The sequence below is a fragment of the Rhamphochromis sp. 'chilingali' genome (genome assembly GCF_963969265.1).
Source record: "Rhamphochromis sp. 'chilingali' genome assembly, chromosome: 15".
NCBI lineage: Eukaryota > Metazoa > Chordata > Actinopteri > Cichliformes > Cichlidae > Rhamphochromis > Rhamphochromis sp. 'chilingali'.
In genome coordinates, this window is record NC_137942.1 from 28,488,978 (window position 1) to 28,509,255 (window position 20,278).

The 20,278-nt window shown below is 39.2% G+C and overlaps 1 protein-coding gene across 1 annotated transcript; it reads left to right on the forward strand.

The window, feature by feature from the left end:
* Positions 1-78: 78 nt before the first annotated feature.
* Positions 79-12,482, forward strand: gps1 (G protein pathway suppressor 1). Its single transcript, XM_080905778.1, has 14 exons — positions 79-214; positions 4,294-4,386; positions 4,639-4,820; positions 5,156-5,320; positions 5,571-5,706; positions 6,215-6,292; positions 6,416-6,476; positions 6,664-6,749; positions 7,017-7,111; positions 7,208-7,313; positions 10,172-10,252; positions 10,998-11,135; positions 11,221-11,355; positions 12,091-12,482. Exons 1-14 carry the CDS (start codon positions 182-184, stop codon positions 12,163-12,165), a joined length of 1,464 nt encoding a protein of 487 aa, XP_080761904.1. The 5' UTR covers positions 79-181; the 3' UTR covers positions 12,166-12,482.
* Positions 12,483-20,278: the final 7,796 nt, after the last annotated feature.

The window sequence follows — 20,278 nt, forward strand, 5'->3', positions numbered from 1 at the left end:
TTCTTTTTCAGTTTCCTTGCTCTTAATTAATTGGTTACCGTTGCAGTTCCCACCTCCCACCAGTAGTTGGAGATCCAACCCAGTCCGGCTTGGCTGCTGAACTGTCCGCCAGACATTTATGTCTTCATGCTACAATCCCACCCCCTCAAAGACACCAATTCTTAAGTGAGACAAACATAAGATGCCTTTGCCCGTGCAAGTGTTTAACTTTCAGGTGAGTTTAAAATGCTGTTTAAAATGTTTTTTGTTTTTTTTTTGTAGCAAAGACTGCTGGAAACTCTGCCACCTTAGCTAGCGTTTAGCAGGCTAGCTTTGAATTTGTAGTTACGGTTGTCGTGGTTAAAAATCACAATTACAGACCACTTACGCAGTAGTTGTTTATTGTGTTTAATAGGCATGTACTAGGCACCATAAGTGTGTAAAACACAATCCACTTATCTCTTTTACATGTTAAAAGACTTACAGCGAAGGAACAGCTAATGTGTAAGACATCTAGAGGTAATTTCTGATTAGTGCAATGCCATATGCCGAAATGAGGAGTGGCCCTTAAAATGTCACGAAGCATCTTAAAATGCACATTCCCTGAAGCCCTTCTACGTAAAACTGATATGAAGCTTTATGAAGTGGAGCAGAACTCAAGGATTACAGTTGACTGAAGGCCTCGGTTAGCTAACAACATTTACAGCGCTGGTGTTAACGCACCTAAATGATAAAACGACGCGTGACTCTCGCGGTTGGCTTTTAAAGTGAGCCACAGACATGGCAAGTTTCAGTCTTTGTATAACACAGCACTTGGAGTACACTAAAGAACCAGTTGTGTTTATGGTCGTAGCCTTAAGCTAACGGAAGTATACCTAATATCCTGTTGTTGGCAGCTTGTCATGCTCGTTCGCTCCGGATAGCAGTTACTAGCACCATAAGTAGACAACACAATTATTACATATGTAAGAAGTATCCGTTGTCAAGAATAGCTTAATTTCAACGTCAATAAACTCCAGTATATACCATCTTTCAGTGTATCACTTTGCTAGCGCCAAGCTAATGTTAAATGCCTGTTGTTTACATCAGGAACCCGTCCATCCTAAGCATGATATTTGTGTCTCGTTCTCTGCCAGGCCCATGTAAGCTTGTTTATGGCAATGGAAAAAACCACAAAACCACAACACAAATCATTTGCTATTCATAACTCATAATGTTGAACTGGGTATTTCAAAATCTTCAGTTAATAAGTCAGGATTTCTAGAAAATGGCACAATTGTAAGAAAATAGCTTAAAATTTCAATTTGAGTATCTCAAAATTTTCAGTCACTAAGTTGAGGTTTAGAGTTAGCTCTGTCAATCAGGAAGCTGTATGAAGGTACATTATTTCTTTGCTTACCGGAAAGAGAATGCATCAGCTGTCCAACAGCTGGACATGAATACATTGTTTCAATAGCTTTTATGCAGTTATCTTTGTGAGCTGAAGCTCAATAATAAAAACCTTTTATTGAGCCATAGCCAAACCACTGATGTGCAATGACGTGCTGTAATGTTGTAATGCTCAAAGTTTGTAAAATCAAGTTAAGCTCAGCAAGGGTTTGAGCTGTCACTTGAGAAAGCGTCATGCCAAAAACAAAAGAAAACAGTTTACATTTGAGAAAAATAGTTGTTGGTGCTCTCGAAGCAGGAGATGGATATACAACATCATCAGTGTTTTCGAGTGTTAAAAAGTGAGAAATACCATCAAGTAATTCAAAGTTGGCTACAAAGTTCAGAACAAGAATAGTGAGGTAGGAAGCCAAAGATTTAAAAGACTCTGGAAAGAAAATGATTGTCTAACAATACTAGTGAATGATTTAGCCAAGTCCGGAATTGTAGTCTCAAAGAAGACAATCAGTAGAACACTCCAAAGAAATGAACTTTAAGGTTGCAGACCAAGAAAAATGTCACTTCTACAGACGAAACATCTTCAAGCCAGATTGAATTTTGCTCAACAAAAACTACGCATACTGGAAGCTAGGGGTTGTTGGGATACTAGGATTTTATACTTGATGTTGATACGCAGGAAATTACTTGATCCTCAGTACCATTTTGGTTGCCACAGGGGAGATTTTGACCCCACCCTGCAACAACAAAATTAATCGCAAACAAGTCAAAATCTTGACTTGTTAAATCTCAACTAATTTTCTCTGACTGGCCTGCACAAATTTTTGACTTTAATATCACTGAAAATCTGCTGGAGGCACTTAAGAGAATTGCCATTGAACAATGGTCTGGGATTGCTTGGGAGGTGTGTTGAAAACAAATCACTGCAGGCTGTTATCCAGCAAAAAGGATTCACATTTAGCTGTTAAGATCAGAGAGTTGTAAAGTTTGGCCCTACTGTTTTCATATTTCATCATATTTCTGTGTGCAAAGTCAAATACTCTAAGCAGCCAAAGTAAAACTAAGATGTTTGGAAATGTTGCCAACAGCACTTCAGGTTATTTAAAAAAAAGAAGAAGAAAGAAACTCATAGGGAGACTAATAATTGTCCTGTTCTGTAATATAATTTGACAAGCATAAAATTGTAGTTTTGCAAAAACGGTGTGTTTCCCAAAGAGTTACTAGCCAAAAATTTGGCTTATTTTGGAATGCTGCTTGGACAACAGATGTGTCTGGCATAAAAACTACCTACAGGAGATGAACATTGTGTGAAAGTCATGTCCTCAAGAAATGGGAATAAATCCAGTAAAGACCTGATACAGGATTTGAGAGATACAGAGATGCTGCATTTCAGTGTGTGGTATTTGATTCGACCAAAGTTGTTATAATTATGAATGCAGAAAGTCAGATTTTCAACCATGCAAGACCTTTTTAGAAAACATAAGATTGGCGAAAAATGTAGCTGTAACTGAAAAATGTACACTTACAAACTGGACTGGTCATACAACATCCAACACCTGTATAAAAAAGGCCAAAGCAGACTGTAAATCCACAGGAGGCTTTCCTCGGTTGTTGCCGGTGTACTCTTCTATATTGTGGTGTGCTGGGGGAGCAGCACAGCAAAGACGGACTCATCCAGGCTGGACAAACTAATAAGGAAGGCTGGCTCTGTGGTCGGCATGAAGCTGGACACTCTGGTGACAGTGGCAGAGAAGAGGACACTAAAAACACTGCTAGACATTATGGACAGTGTTGGGCATCTTCTGCATGGTCATAAATAACCAAAGGAGTCTGCTCAGCGTCAGCTAGCTTCTCCCCATGTCTAGGACTTAAAAACTCCTTTTTCCCACACGCCATCAAACTGTTTAACTCCTCGTTGGGGGCAGGAAAACAGGAGGACAAAGGAGGGCGGGGACAAATAAGCAGTAGTGTTTGCACAAATAAACACTAAATAACAACTAATCACTGTTCAATAGACTGACAATAGTCGAAATACTGTGCAATAGGTGTTTTGGCTGCTACATTGCTTATGTTTATATATATTTTATTCATTCTTATGTTTATATTCTTTTTTCCCTTTAATTTTTATTCTAATTTTTTTTACTATTCAAATTTCTTTCAGTTTAATAATCCGAGTGATTAATAAAGTTCTATTTATCTATCTTACTGCCAATGCAGTAAAATCATACCTTAGTCCAGTGATCTACCTTGGCACTTGTGCAGGTGAAGCCAAAGGGAAGATGTGCTTCATCATATTTTCTAATCTTTGGCTTAGAATGAAGTTGGTTTGGAAACATATTCAGCGATGCTTCATCTCCTGCTTTGCGTTTGTGTGGGCGCCCCGTGCTAGCAGTGTCCAAGCGGTTTTTGGTTTCTTTCCCCCTTTCATACTGCGCCCCCCCCCCCCCCCCCCCTGCAATGGCGGGCCCCGCACTTTGGGAAGCTCCGCCTTAGTCATTCCACTGTGTTTTCCTGTCATGTAGGGGTTGTCCTCTCCAAAGCTCAACATTATTAAAGTGTGGTATCATCTTGACAGAGAATGGAACAAAAGACGGCTGCCATCCAAGAAAAGCTTATGTTTGCATATGTTTCAATAAATCACTGCGCCTGTTTTGCATTTTCAACATAAAGGCATAAAAGCATTAAGGAATAGGGCGGGGGCTGTGCCCACTTATTCTACTCAACATATTGCGTATCCATTATAGGACATTGTTTCCTGTACAGTTACTCCGACATAGTAAACTACCAGTACGAGTTTAAGCACCAGTGAACTACTGATGAAAAGCCCTTTGAAGAGAGGGCTTCCTGATGTAAATTACGCATTATCTAGTCCCAAGATCAGGTCTGTTGTTGAATCTAACAAAACTATGTATGTGATCTATTTCTAAGGGGTCTGTGGAGCCCATGCAGATTGATGCAGATCCCCAGGAGGACCAGCAGAATGCTCCAGACACCAACTATATTGTGGAGAACCCCACACTGGTATTGTCTCACAAACTGTTACATATATCCCAATATCTCTTATTTTATTTGTAATGTTTAATGTGACGCAGATTCCTGCTGCTAATTGATTCTTGTTTCTGTTAACTGTTCTGGGTGTGAATGAACGAAAGTTAGCTAAAATCCTTGTACATGCGGAGCTATATCATCCACTGATGAAAGTGTTACCTGACTGTTTAATCGAAGCAGTTCTGACATGTTTTTGAACAGATGTTTCACTCCTTGTCTGTGCAGGATCTGGAGCAGTATGCGACCAGTTATAGTGGATTAATGCGCATTGAGAGACTGCAGTTCATTGCTGAGCACTGCCCTCAGCTCCGAGTGGAGGCCCTGAAGATGGCGCTCACCTTTGTTCAGAGGACCTTCAATGTTGACACTTACGAAGAGATTCACCGCAAACTCACAGAGGCCACACGGTATTCTTTCTAGTCCTCTCCCAGCAATTGGGTGCTTCCTTTTGGACAGAGCTGCTTTTTTTTTTTTTAACAAGACATTCCCAATTCCTTAAATCCTTAAATCCTGCGTTGTAGCAAAGAACAGCATGATTCAAACAGTACAAACAAAAACTTAGGTGTTGTATATCACATGTGCTTCATTATGGATAAGCAAAACCGCATTGCTGCATTTAAAATTAGGCTTGGAAAGTCTTAACTCCCAGCCTCCAAATTGTTCAATTTCTAGATTTGTAAATATTTCTGTGTGATTTTTTTTTTCTTTCTTTTTCTTTCTTTCTCCTGGGCTCCACCTATAGGGAAGTGCAGGGTGTGCCAGACACAGTTCCTGAAGGAGGGGTTGTTCCCCCTCCCCTGGACTCAGCTTGGGCTGAATCGACCAGAAAAAAGGCTCTGCTTAAACTGGAGAAACTAGATACGGATCTTAAGAACTACAAGGGCAACTCCATCAAAGAGAGCATCAGGTGTGGTTGCAAAAGCATTACTGTTAATCTAAAGTTTAAGCTTAAGACCAACTGAACATTGAATAAGATCAGTAATCCAGCTAAGAAGCAGAAGGAGAGGTGCTGTCTCAGTCTTTTTTGCTGGAACAATAATAAATATATACAAAACTAGTGAGGGTCAAAGTTTTTTGATGAGCAGATTGGTCATTTTCAGATAACATTGTTTTTGTGGATGTCTGCCGTCTCCTCACCTTCCATCCCTTCTCCCCAGGAGAGGCCATGATGACCTGGGGGACCATTATCTGGACTGTGGTGACCTCAGTAATGCTCTGAAGTGCTACTCTCGAGCCAGAGACTACTGCACCAGTGCTAAGCATGTCATTAACATGTGTCTGAATGTCATCAAGGTACAGCAGGAAGGAAGCACAGTGCTCTGCTGCTGCAGTCACTGTTTCCATTGACACAATTGTCCAGGGATTATTAGCCTTATCACAATTCTTATTACAATTGAGAGATGAAGTTTATATTGAACTTAGAAACCTGGTTCTGGCAAAACTCTGCACATCAGAAAAGTATATGAGTATTTGCCCAAGATGTTTCACTTTACTGAAATCTGTGTGCACGTCAGCACTTCCAGACTTTCTCCCAGCTATAGTACCCAGTACACAGACCTATACGTACTGGGAACTATATAACTTAGACTGAATTGTGCCAAGACACTTTCAGTGTCACTGTAGTTTTCTACAGATAGCACTTCAGCCAATTAACAGAATTCGAAAACCTGGAAAAGTTGTTACACACAACAGAATCTTTTGGGTTATTTTTGCTTGTTTGTTTGTTTTTTACAGACATTGAGTTGTCTGATTAAGCACGTGAGTAAACAAAGTCTTTGTGACTTAAATTGTGCGTTCACAGGTTAGTGTTTACCTCCAGAACTGGTCGCACGTGCTGAGCTACGTCAATAAGGCAGAGTCCACACCAGAAATTGCAGAGGTGAGCACAGTTTACATACTTCAGCATCTCTTTTATTTTATATATTGTGTCCAGCCTTTTATGAAGAGTAATAAAATATTTATAGTAAATTTCTTCTTTTTGCTCTCCTCTCCCCCCTAAAAGCAAAGAGGAGAGCGAGATAGTCAAAATCAAGCTGTCCTCACCAAATTAAAGTGTGCTGCAGGTGAGTGTGTGTGTGTGTGTGTGTGTGTGTGTGTGTGTGTGTGTGTGTGTGTGTGTGTGTGTGTGTGTGTGTGTGATTTTTGAAGAGGTTGCTTTCTGTTAACCAAGATTGGTCTTGTATTTATAAAGTTTGGAAAAATGTGACCTGATTTCCAGTATATTGTTCATCTTGCTTGTTGGTACATCAGGATTGGCCGAGTTGGCCTCTCGAAAATACAAGCCAGCTGCCAAGTGCTTCCTGCAGGCTTCCTTTGACCACTGTGACTGTCCAGAGGTGAGCTCGTACATGAAAACTGAAGATGTAACATGCAACATTGCACTGGGTGTTGCACTAAAGCATTAGCATCTCAGATTTTAAAAAAAGGAATATCACCCACATGTCTTCTATCCTCTTTCATTTGTAACCATGTATTAGTAACTTACATGGTTACATGTACACCTCAACCAGTGTGTTTGGATCCTAAAAATGTAGGACATAATATGAGCATCTATGCATGAGTCTAATTGCTGGGAGAAATATCATTATGTGTATTCCCTGCAGCTACTGTCGCCCAGTAATGTAGCTGTGTATGGGGGCTTGTGTGCTTTGGCCACGTTTGACAGACAGGAGCTTCAGCGCAACGTCATCTCCAGCAGGTAGGCTGGTGTACAAATATTTCTTGGATAGAAATCAGTTCTAGTGATGGACAGCAATCCATGCTAATACTTTGTATCTGTTTTTTTTCTTCCTAGCTCCTTTAAGTTATTTTTAGAGTTGGAACCTCAAATTCGTGACATTATCTTCAAGTTCTACGAGTCTAAATATGCATCCTGTCTCAAGCTACTGGATGAAATGAAGGTTAGCACATGAAAGGTTTTTAAACTAACAAAAAACTGGCCATTGTTTGGGTCCTGGGCCACATCTGGTCCTTTAGTTGTCCCTTACTGGCCCTTAAGAGGTCAGTGGGTTAGAATTCAAATGTATAAAGGTATACATCATGCAAGTTCTGGTAGCACAAATTACTGTGCTTAAGGATTGAATTTTGAGTCTCCATTGCAAAACTAAACATTCAGAGAAATACAAGAACTTCACTCACTAGAAATGGAAAGCTGAACCTTTGCTAGCAGGTAGTGTTGTTATGTCTGACACTGAAGCCCTGAGGCCCGTGTAGAGCCGAGGAAGCCTGTGTCATGACCCGTATCTTTCCTCAGAATATCACTTGACCAAAGATAAACGAGGCCCTGTTTGAGCTGATGAAAAGACACGGGAAGTACATTTTTGTATGAACTGGATCTGAGGTGATTCTGAGGATCATAATGAGCTTGGAAGGAGATTGTAAGCACATTATGGAGCCACCAAAAAGGCAAAAAATATCAGCAGTTTGGGAGCATTTTGATATGCTATCGCTCAATAATAACAGATCTTCTCACAGATGGTTAGAGGTGTATGTGTGTATATTATACAGCACTTCATATAGCTATTCTACAACTGACACATCATTACGTTTGCATATCCACTGGTATGTGGTCCACATCTATTATCACAGCAGGGCTGCTGTACATCGAATGACCAGCAGATGTCAGTACTTCCAAATAAGCAGTTGAATGGTGTGATCTGCCTGTAGGCAAATAACTGTCCAGAAAGGTTCAACAGACTGAAAGGGCTTCATCACACTATCACTACAAACACACAACACTAACTCATTCTCTGAATTTATCAAAGTGTGTTTGGAAGAATATGAGAATGGGCCCCTCTCCAAGATAGACTGAGGACAGTGCAGGAAATCTGGAGCTGTGGTTGAAAAACAAAGCAGACCCTAGTTCTGGACGAGAGCTATGATATTTATGCAACTCAGTTACTCAGTTTTGTTAATTAACTTTAAAATGAACTTGGAGCTGAAAATAATTTGAGTTTTGCACTGTATAAAACAACAGGATGTGTTGTGTATATCAGTGCTAAAAATTAACCATGTTGTTGATGAGGAACTGTAGCTCATGAGGTGAAGCAGGTCATCTAAACGTGCTACTAATCCTGTAATCACTGGTTGCTTCTGTCTGCATACCACAGGGGTGTCAAACTCAAATACACAGTGGGCCAAAATTCAAAATGGAACAAAGTCGCGGGCTAACGTTAATATTTATTGAAAAAAAAAATCTTCCTCCAGATATAAGAATGAATCTTTTCTTATGGACTCAAACATGTTTTGCTGAAAAACTGAATATGGAACAAGCAAAGCTTAATACTAAACAATATATATATTAGCTGTATAATACCAGTAGGCCAGCTCTAATAGTAATTTGGTATGGCTTCGCGGGCCAAATGTAATTAGGCTGCGGGCCAAATTTGGCCCGCGGGCCAGAGTTTGACACCTAGGGCATACCAGATATCTTTGAACAGGATAGGGCTGTGCGATATGACCAAAATCGTATATTCCGATATAAAACATCTATCGTCCCGATAACGATATAAATCACAAAAAATTTAATATTTTCTGTAAATTCTGTGAATCTCGGGTAGGTGAAGTGTTTCCAGCTGGGCGTCGTGTACCTGGAGTTGAGTGTTTTAACCGATGCATGAAACTACACATTTTTAGACATAAGTTGTAACGGCCGCCGTTTTCTTTGTGAGTATTTATTACACGGCGTGCTGCGGGGAAAGCCTGTTCTAACGTTTGAGTCTAAGGTTTATTCTTTAGCACCTGACGACTCTTTCTTTTTTCTTTTTTTTTTGCTTCTCATCCGTCAATACTCTGCATACTTTCTCACATGATTCAGTTTATTTTGAAAATTCTCAACAGGATCTTGAGCTTTATTGTGAAAGGTTTATGTGGAAAATAAACAAGCAGACACGCGATGCTGTTACCGTCGTTGTTGCTAACGACAACCCATTAAAAACAGGCGCTTGTCCGTCCGTAGTGTGGTTATATTAAATATAAGAGAAAGAGAGAACTTTAAGAAATTAATATAGCCACTACAGTGACCATCAAAACGATGAAAAAAATATTGCCGTAAACAGTTTATTTTGCGACACCACGAAACAAACGATAGCGTAAAATGAAACGATAGACGTTTTTATATCGTCATCCGATATATGTCGTTATATCGAACAGCCCTAGAACAGGATATTAACCCCCAGGTCGCTCTCCGATGCATCTATTGCACGGTGAATGTTAGAAAGCACTTGAGTGGGTGAATGAGGCATGTGTCATAAAGCGCTTTGAGTACTCAGGTAGGGTAGAAAACTGCTAAGAACCAGTCCATTTCAAATAGTTAACTTTATCAGGGTAAGAGCACTGAGTCACAGACATGTAACACATGGTGATGTAGGCCACTACACAGCTATCAGCTGGCTTTGCCTGTTCAAAGTACTAAAGGGTAGGAACCTAAGAACCAAAATTGAGTCTTCTAAAGAGAGAGGTGAGTATATTTCAGAGCTCTGATGCAGAATGGAAGGCTCAGACATTGTACCTGACTTTAATACATTTGTTCAAGACCAAAAAGAAAAGAGAAACATAAATTAATAGTGACCAGAACTGAGTTCAGCTTGTTGATGTGGCCTCCTCACTTTCTAATGTGGCCAGTAGAGAAAATGAACTGCCCACCCCTGAAGTAACACTACACATGCGTCAAAGGAGAGTGTGTGCTCCCGCTGTTGCATAATATGAGCGCGCGCACACACACAGAAAGTGCAGTATATGATTGTGCTGTTTCTTGCAGGATAACCTCCTGTTGGACATGTACCTGGCACCACATGTCAAGACACTGTACAGCCAGATCAGAAACAGAGCCCTGATTCAGGTGAGACATACTGCATACACACTGACCGTGCACAGGATAATCAAGTTGCTGCTGATTCTTTGGGGGGGGAACAAAACAGGGTGTATAAATAGTAGCCGTGGCAGGATGAAGCCCCTCCATAAGATAGATCTGCCCCCTGCATTGGTGTAGTGCTGCCACCTTTATCCGATAGTAACACATTACATTCTACCATCACTGGCTTCAAAAAAACAAAGCAAAGACAAGGGAATGTGTATATTTGAGACAACAAATAGTCACATAAAATATTAGGTATTTGAAAGTTTTACTAGTTTCACTTGTCTGTCATAATGACTGTCACTGTTAATGGATTTACGCAGTTTCTGAATATCTAAGTACTGGATGAATCTTAGGGAGAATCTGTTTCATCTGCAGTTATTGTGACTTGATGGTGGCAGTGTTGTCTCACAGTTTGATTGCCTAAATCCAGTCAGCAGTACTGTGCTGTGCGTGTTTGGCTTGTGGTAACACGATGGCACTGCAGCTGCTGACAGGTCTAGTGAAGTGTTGTGATCTGTAAATGAAGATGATAGTGTTGGTTACAAGGAAGCATCTCATATACATGTAATACTGTTTAACATGCACAGGCATTTCTGAGAAAGATGATTGGCCAAACTAATGTAATCACTATAAATCTTTGTACTTTGTACTAACTTTTTCAAGTGTCATGTTTTTGAGCACTGATATTTTTCTTGTGTGTGGGTTTTCTGTTTTCTCCTCCTCCCAGTATTTCAGCCCCTACGTGTCAGCAGACATGACCAAGATGGCTCAGGCGTTCAACACAACAGTAACAGCTCTGGAGGACGAGCTCACCCAGCTCATACTGGAGGGTCTCATTAATGCACGTATCGACTCCCACAGCAAGGTGAAAACGCTGCACACATCAAACCGTTGCCACAGGTACTTTGTTGTTTGAACCCTGACAAACTGGGACTCTGACCTGCTCGTAGATTCTGTATGCGAGGGATGTCGACCAAAGGAGCACCACATTTGAGAAGTCTCTTCATATGGGCAAAGAGTTCCAGAGACGAGCCAAAGCCATGATTCTCCGTGCTGCTGTGCTGCGCAACCAGATTCACGTCAAGGTAGAGACATTTTCTTCTCTTCACATTGTAGTGAATAACTTTTTTTTTTCTTTTTCAGTTGTTCATAATGTTCTTTGTGTTGCGATAGAGGTTATTATCAAGTCTGACTACAGTAAATTTCGTGTGATTTGGTGATGAGCTTCTTTTTAATGGCATATCTAAAATGTATTTGATTGTAAATTAATGAACGGTACAGATTACAGTATTAATATTAACAGAGGGGGGTTTCTAAAATTGGATTGGGTGACTCAGGAGGAGAAACCAGTTATCTACTGGCATGATACATAGTGCGGGTAGAGTGCTACTGACTTTAACTAAGGATAGAGGTGGTTGGTGAATGAATACTTAATTCCACTGACACGCCTTCCACAATGGAATCACTGAGGTAGTTAAACAACTCCTTAATGGCAGGGAACCTGGGGCGGATGGGACTTGCTCTGAGTTCGTCAAGGCCCTTGGAGTATCCTTGTAGTGGGTGCTTCAGGAGTACGGGGTATCTGGCTCATTGCCACCAGCCATTCGGTTCCTCGACCACATTTGCAAGAACTTGGTCAACATTGCTGGCAGTAACTAAGACTAGCTCCTGATGGTTGTTGGACTCGGGGTTTTAATATTCTGATAAGATTTTTAAAGTCTTCTTTCTTTTTTGAACCTCACCTGTTATTCAATGTTACAGAGTTTATAGCTATGCTGTTGAACAAGAGTAGTGCCTTACTTGTTTCCTCCTGTTCTCAGTCTCCACCCAGAGAAGGCAGCCAGGGTGAACTCACACCAGCCAACAGTCAGACCAGGATGAGCACCAACATGTGAGGAAGAAGTGAACAGCTGTAGCGCAAAGGGGAAGGTTCACTGTTCTGCAACACACACCACCCCACCCACCGTCTGTGAGCTGAACGCAGAAACGAGATGAAACATAAAGACAGATAAAAACCACTTCTCTTCTTCTGTCAGGTGACAGGGAGCAAACTTTTTGTTTGTCTGACATGGAGATTCAGATGAAAATGTGTTTTGAATGAAAGCTCAGCACTTAGGCTGTAAGTTACTGGTAGGAGATGCACTTTGCCCTGCTTACACTTTGAGACCTCATTAATAGAAAGTTTTAAAATAAAAAAAAACACCTATCCAAACCCATCTAATCTCTGTTTATTTGTGCCCCTTTCTGTTTTTATCAAAGAATTATCCAACCAACAGCTATTTGTTTTCCACCAGTACTGTGCTGGTGAGGACACAGTTGTCCCTTGTCTTTTGGGCTTTTTTTGGGGTGGGTGGGTAAACCTGGTACGTGGGAATATATTTATGTTGGTTTTTACTGCTATTTCAATGACAGTATATGAGCTCTGAAATTCAGCTTGAATTAGCTTGAGACAGTCTGCTGAAACGAAGTGAAAAAATAAAACAAAAATACAACTTTGGTTCCTGTTTTTTCTAATTTGCACACCAGTTTTATCTGAATTTTTTTCAGAATTTAGTCTCTTAAGAACTAATTGCCATATGTCCTTGGGCTTCATTGACAGATGGAGCTGGCGATCGTCTACATAGCAATGAAAATATATGCTATGTTTTCTAATAGTACTGCCTAAGTGAAACCAAATTGGTCCTAGCATAGAACCCTGTGAAGCTCCACAATTAGTTTTGTGTGTGAAGAGGACTCTGTTTACATGAACAAATTATATTCTGTTAGGTATGGTTCAAATGACTGCAGTTCTGTACCTTTAACTCCCATGGCATGCTCTGATCTCTGTAATAAAATAATACTGTCAACAGTATTCAGTGTTGTACTGAGGTCTACAAGGACGAGCACTGTCAGAGGCCACATGAAGATCTTTTGTAACTTTCACTAATGACGTTTCTGTTCTGTGATGAGTTCTGAAACCTGACTGAAACTCTTTGAATAAACCATTCCTCTGCAGATGATCAGTTAGCTGTTTTACCACTTCTCTTTCAAGAATTAGAGATAGAAGGAAGGTTGGAGATTGGCCTACAGTTAGCTAAGACTAAGGTTATAGCCATGGTCTTTTAAGCAATGGTCTAAATAATGCCACCTTAAATACCTGTAGCATGCAGCCCATTAATAAGAAATGGACTCTGCAGTGAAGCCACACCAACCCTGACTTCACAATCCAAGTTAATGTAAACATTAGTGAAAGTTGTAACACAGGTCTGCAAAAAACATTTTTCTGCTGCATGGGATAGTTTTTGTAAATTCTGGGGTTTTTTTTTTTTTTAGAGTGCTGAATTCAAAAAAGATATCCATTTCCCTCCATCACGTACACTTTTTTTTTTTTTTTGCAAAACATGAGTTTACATTAAAAAAAGCACAACAGCAATGAAGCAAGTCAATATTTGATTACAATTAACTATGCATAATTTTTCTGACATTCCTTACCTTTCACTATGAGCAAAATAAACCTGTTGGCACATGATCATCTGAGCTCCTCACAGCACCAAACCCACTGTGTGCAAATGTACTGTTTATAGGTTGGGGAAACCTGCAGTCAGCTGAGACTGTAGAAGTCACTTGGATGAGTGACGAAAACGCTGCGTCCAGATGAACCAACCTTTTGGGATTTACTTACCTGCATGATTGAGCATGCATCCACACATAGAGCACAGGGCACACATCAGGAATACCTGTTCAGTCAATCAAATGAATTAATCAACTTGATGCTTCGTTCAGTGCGTGGCTCTGTAGCCCGCAGATGTGTTAAATGATGTAAATGCAAGCGTTTCACCCACATTTGCGACAACACTCCTAATACAGCAGCAACAGTGATGATGACTCTGGCACAATTAAACGCACTCGGAGTCTGTTTACACACTGCGAAGAGCAAAGAGGCAGCCAATAAAAATGTACATGGGCCATTAAACTCCTAGCCACAGACCTGAGGGTTGTTAGGTTGGACACCGGATTATTAATATTAATTAATGTCTGCTCCATCATAACATTTGTTTTCAGTAGCACTAAAACTATGCCCCTCTTAACACCAGAAAGCCTTCGAGGGAGACAGAGGAAAGATCATTTTATTATGCCATAGATTTCATATATATATCTTATTTTATTTAACTTTGACTGTACTTGAGATTATTTATATATTTTTTGCATTTCAGAAATTATTCAAAAAAGAAATTTCAACATGACATGTAGGGTTTAGTTGGGATTTTTTGACTGCATGTTTAACTGAATGTTGTATGCAGTTAAACAGTTTTTTTCCTCTTTTGAATATTTATTATTTCTCATTAATAAGACAAAATTATTTATATTATTTCTTATTCAATGAATCGTTTGATTACTCAGTTACTAAAATAATCGATAGCTGCAGCTCTACATCGAATCAGTAAATTTACATTTCAAAATGTAACACTTTGATTCGCGGGCACTGATTTTTATAATAAAAGCACAGCTGCTTAAGACTGAATTTCTTTTGTGTTTGAACTTTAGTCAATGAGTTCTGTGAATCATTTGTGATTCACTGAACCCGTTTGTAGTTTTTGGGTGCCATAACTGCAACTGACCTCTGGTATGATCTGTCTTTGAGGCTTTGAATCAGGAAGAAGCCTCAAATGCTTCATATGACTTCCTCCACTCATCTCTACATGCATGGGTCACCAGGCAAGTTTTAGCAGGTATGATTGAATCTATAAGACATTTTTATGGTTTTAATTTAGATTTTATTTTATTATTTTTTTATCTATGAATTGAAATGTTTTCATTTTCAATAATTGGGTCCTTTCATTTGAAATCATCAATTTCTTTGATGATTTTCTATTAAACCTGCCCCAATTTGTAAAATAAATAAATAAATAATGTTTCATTGGTTTAAACATGTATAATGATTACCATGAAATTTCAGCTTTGGTTAGCAAATATTTTCTAGATCTATATTTACAAAAGACCACAGTTGACCCACTTTCAGGCCATTTTCTTTCTGCACACATCGTGCCCCACGCATCTATTCTAGTTATAATAATTATGTTCAATAGATTTGCTCCTTAATTTAGTTTAACCTGAATTATCATACTCTTCCAGGGCACTAGGTCTCAGAATGGTAGGCAGAACAGGCCTTAACCCTTGTATGGTGTTCGGGTCTGTGAGACCCGTGTTCAGTTTTTTTCAAAAGAAAAATTAAACAATTAATTATTTTTTCACGTGTAAATGTGTTGTGTCTTTCCACTCACTCCACTTGATTATAACTGATTTATTTATAACATTTTATATAAAAGAAAAACGAGAAGCACATTAATTCATAAATGTGATCTAACAAAGGTAAAGGGAAAAAATTAACCATGTTTGCTGTTCATATGTCTTGTAATTGGGATGAAGTAAACATCTGTTGAGTAATTTAACATAAAATTGTTTGATAGTGTTAATTTGGAAAGCCAAAACTCTAGCGGGTCCACCAGACCCATGAACACTGGCTGAGTAACAAAAATACGAACACCACACAAGGGTTAAAGGGGAAAACTAGCACATACAGCAGGTAAAATAAATATAGAAAACATCAGTAACTTTCTAAGTAAATATATATATATAAGTGCTACTGACATGAAATTCTCACCAGACGTCATCCAATCCACACATGCAAAGAAATCCAACCATAGATGTCCATGTGTGTGTAATAATCAGAAATGATACAGGGAAAAAGTATTGAACACACTTACTGAAATATATTTACTACTTTGTACAAATACTTTACTTTGTACTTTGTATAAAAGCCTTTGTTGGTGATGACAGCTTCGAGATGCCTCCTGTATGGATAGTTGCATGCATTACTCACATGTGATTTTGTCCCATTTTTCCACACAAACAATATTCAAATCCTGAAGATTCCCTTCTATAAATTCAAAGCTTTAGTTCTTTCCATAACAGTTCACTTGCATTTAGGTCACGTGATTGGCTGGGCCAGTTTGAACATTGTCTTCATCATCAGAATACTTTTTTAATCCCTGAGAAAATTTTGTTCTCAATGTTGCTCCAATCAATCAATCAATCAATCAATCAATCAATCAATCAATCAATCAATCAATCAATCAATCAGTCTTTATTTATAAAGCACTTTTCATACAAAAAAATGTAGCACAAAGTGCTTTACATAGTTAAAAGCAGCCCACCCCACCCTCCAACTCACTCCCCACACTCTCATTAACATAAATGATGTGAATACACACATATCCCCCCCCCACACACACACACACGCGCGCACACTTAAAGAGTAAAAATTGGGCTGGGTTCGCATGAGCCAAGTGAGGAAACACTATAACAGGGAGCCGTCTGCACCGGGAGCCGGTCACAGACCGCAGCCTCCAGGCTGGGCACACAGCAGGAGGGAGGCAAAGAAGCCCCCCAGCCAGGCTGAGAGGACCCCTAGAGACCCAGCAGCCACGGTCGATCACAGCCCCGGTGCAGAGAGCCCCCTCCGAGGAAACACTGGAGATATGCCACAATAGGCTATATACAGGGTAAAAAGATAAAATAAATAAGAACGGGATACAATATAAATATAAATATAAATAGAGTAAGAAGATTAAAAAATCAATAAGAATAAAATCAATAAATATTAGGTAAAGCCCAAATTAATAATAGAATAACAGGATAGAATAAATAAGCATAAAATAAATAAACGCCAAGAAAAAGCTAAATTAAAAAGGTGGGTCTTGAGCCTGTTCTTAAAAACATGTACGTTCTCTGCGGCCCTGAGCTCCTCCGGCAGGCTGTTCCACAGACGAGGACCATACCACTGAAAAGCTGCCTCTCCGTGAGTATGTGTCCTGACTTTAGGGACAATCAAAAGGCCAGTACCAGAGGACCTCAGGGTCCGCGAGGGTTCATATGGTAAAAGCAGATCTGAGAGATAAGAAGGCCCAAGACCATTAAGACATTTAAAAACCAATAAAAGAACTTTAAAATCGATCCTGAAACACACGGGGAGCCAATGCAGCGATTCTAAAACCGGTGTAATGTGGGCCCGCCCTCTGGTCTTCGTCAGCACACGAGCTGCCGAGTTTTGCAAAAGTTGTAAAGTTGAAATATTCTTCTTAGGAAGACCAGAGAGCAGGGCATTACAGTAATCAATGCGACTGGTAATAAAAGCATGCATCAGCATCTCTGTGTTGGCCCGAGAGAGAATAGGGCGGACTCTGGCTATATTTTTTAGATGATAAAATCCAATTTTGGTTACATGTTTAATATGTGGGATAAAACCAAGCTCAGAGTCAAAAATAACACCCAGGTTTTTCACTTGTAGCGAAGGACATAGTGAAAATGCCTCTAATTTAGACAAGAGTTTCTCTCTCTGAGCCTTGGGACCAATGATTAAAACTTCAGTTTTAAGGTAGTAAGAACAGTAACTAACTAAAACAAATGAAAAATTGGAATACATTACAAAGTTACAAAATATAATGAAATAGCTCTAATAGCTACAAATAGCTCCAGTTATAAATATCCCAGCAGTACACAACATTGAGGTGGCCCTCTGTATGTGCTATCCTCGCCCTGAGTTTTCTAGTTTTCACCAGCTAGACAACGAGATAACGATGCTCCAATAAAAAGACTTATTTTCCTTTTTCGTGCTGATTTAATGTCCTCGACTGTTGCCTTCTCTTTGACGTCGTAAAACTGAAAACATACAAAATATTGTATTACCTAACTAACATTGCAAACAAGCTTGTTACACAATTACTGGTAGCTGAAAAGATCAAAAGTTCATAACTCCCTTAAACGTACAAATCATCATACCATTTTTAAGGAAAACAAAGAGACAATTATTATTTTATCGCCCCAGACTCTGGAACAGTCTTCCTCTTAATCTTAGATCTGCAAAAACACGTGAACTTTTTAAATCGTTACTAAAGACACATTTTGATGGTCTGGCTTTTAACATACATTGACCTAAACCTTAGTTGTTGTTTTAGTTGTTTTATTGATTTATTTTTGTTTTTCTATATTTTACTGCATCATTGTTTTGCATTTTATTTATTTTAGTGGGATTTTACATTGTTAAGCACTTTGTGCAGCATGGACTGTTTGGAAATGTGCTCTGTAAATAAACTTGACCTTGACCTTATTGTCACTCATACTTATGGACAAATCTCGACCAAAGCAACAATATTTTAAGGTCCATATCGGCTTAAAACAGTAATACTTTGGCATTATGTTCAGCCATCTTGGATTTTCTGCATCCTTTATTTGTCTTTTTCCAAAGTAATCAAAACAATATTACAAAGCAGCCACCAGAGGGAACTCTGGCAGTTTATAAAACTGTATAGTCCAGTCTAATTTATAAAAGGCAGAACACTGTACTTTGTTATTTTCTCGGTAGAAGATGTGCAGATAGTAAGGGAGTGGCAGTGGAGTACGCGACTCCCACCTGCTGCCCATGCATGCACCATCATAGCCACCATCAGCCTCGCCACTCATAGCTCATGCCCCCCCACCTCATGTTACACAGTCAGCTCAAATACACACTCATAGTGCTTCATAGTCTACTTTCATAGTGTTTCATTGTTTATATTCATGTGCCTTTTGTAAATAAACTTTGTTCATGTCATGTCACTCAGTGCCTCTGTCTTGAATCTGCTTTTGGGTCCAGATCACGCTTGGCTTCGGCCGTGACACTTCCTGTAGAGTGCAGTGGAGTTTTTAACCCTATAATCTCTATAATCAATTCCTTGGTCTTTGTTATGTTGAGCTGCAGACACCACTTGACAAAGGAGACCATCACAGCCCGAAACTCCATCTCATCAACCATACCGATGCATCTCCTTCCCCTGCCCATGAACGACAGAGAAAATTGGACCAATACCAAAAATGAAATTGGATGGTTGTTACATTTACAAGAATCTAACTTGTAATTTGAACAAAATAACTTTATGTTCTGGTGGTGAACATAATTAAATCATTCATGATGAGCATGAAATTCAACAACTTAAAATATGTTAAATATATTTTTGTTGCGATGACATGATGTAATCTAACAAGAGTGGTTAGTTGAAGCACTCATGATATCAAAAGATCACGTGAGATTTCAAACCACAGGAATATCACTGGGGTTGTAAGACGCAGAAAAGCATACACACACCATGTGTATGCTATTGCTATTTATTGTGGTTTAACCTGTCAAGGGCAAAAATATAAGGAAAATTCTCTAACAAGGCTTGTAGTCGCAGCTTTCCTGCTTTGTGGAGTGACACTGTTGCCTCACAACATAACATTCCTCAGTTCAAATCCACCATAAGGCCCCATGTTTGCATGGGTTCTCTCCAGTTTCTCTGGCCTCCTCCCATGTTCCAAAGACATGCAGTTAGTGGAATTAATTGGTGATTTTAAATTACCCATAAGTGTGACTGTGAGTGCAAATGGTTGTCTGTCTCTCTGTGTTAGCCCTGCGATACACTGGCGACCTGTCCAGATTGTTGGATCAATTCAATTAAATTCAGTTTGACTTAACTTCAGTAAATAAATTGATCCATCATTAACTAATTAAGTTTGTCCAATTTTACATTAAGTTCAAATAACAGAACTGCATAATGCTAAAATAAAGCAATTTATTTTTAACCAATAAAAATCATTTTCATTAATTTTTTTATTTTCATTTAAATTTTTGAGCGTAGTACCTTATATAACCTTATAATAATATACCAATGTTAAATCTGACACTGCACGTGATTTCATTTTGCGCGCTTTGGATCATGGTTTGAGGGAGGCATCCATCTCAGTCAAGTTGAGCAGCTGCCTCTAGTTTTGTTACCGAAAAAAGGAAATTGAATGGTTGTTAAGTTTACAAAAGTCTAACTTGTCATTTGTAAAGTGTAACAAAATAATTTCATGTTTCTATGGTGAGCATAATTAAATCATGTCTGTGAAGGTTCTCAGTCATCCAGGTCATCGTAGTCAAAGGAGCTTGCAAATTAAAGCGTCTGGACTTCT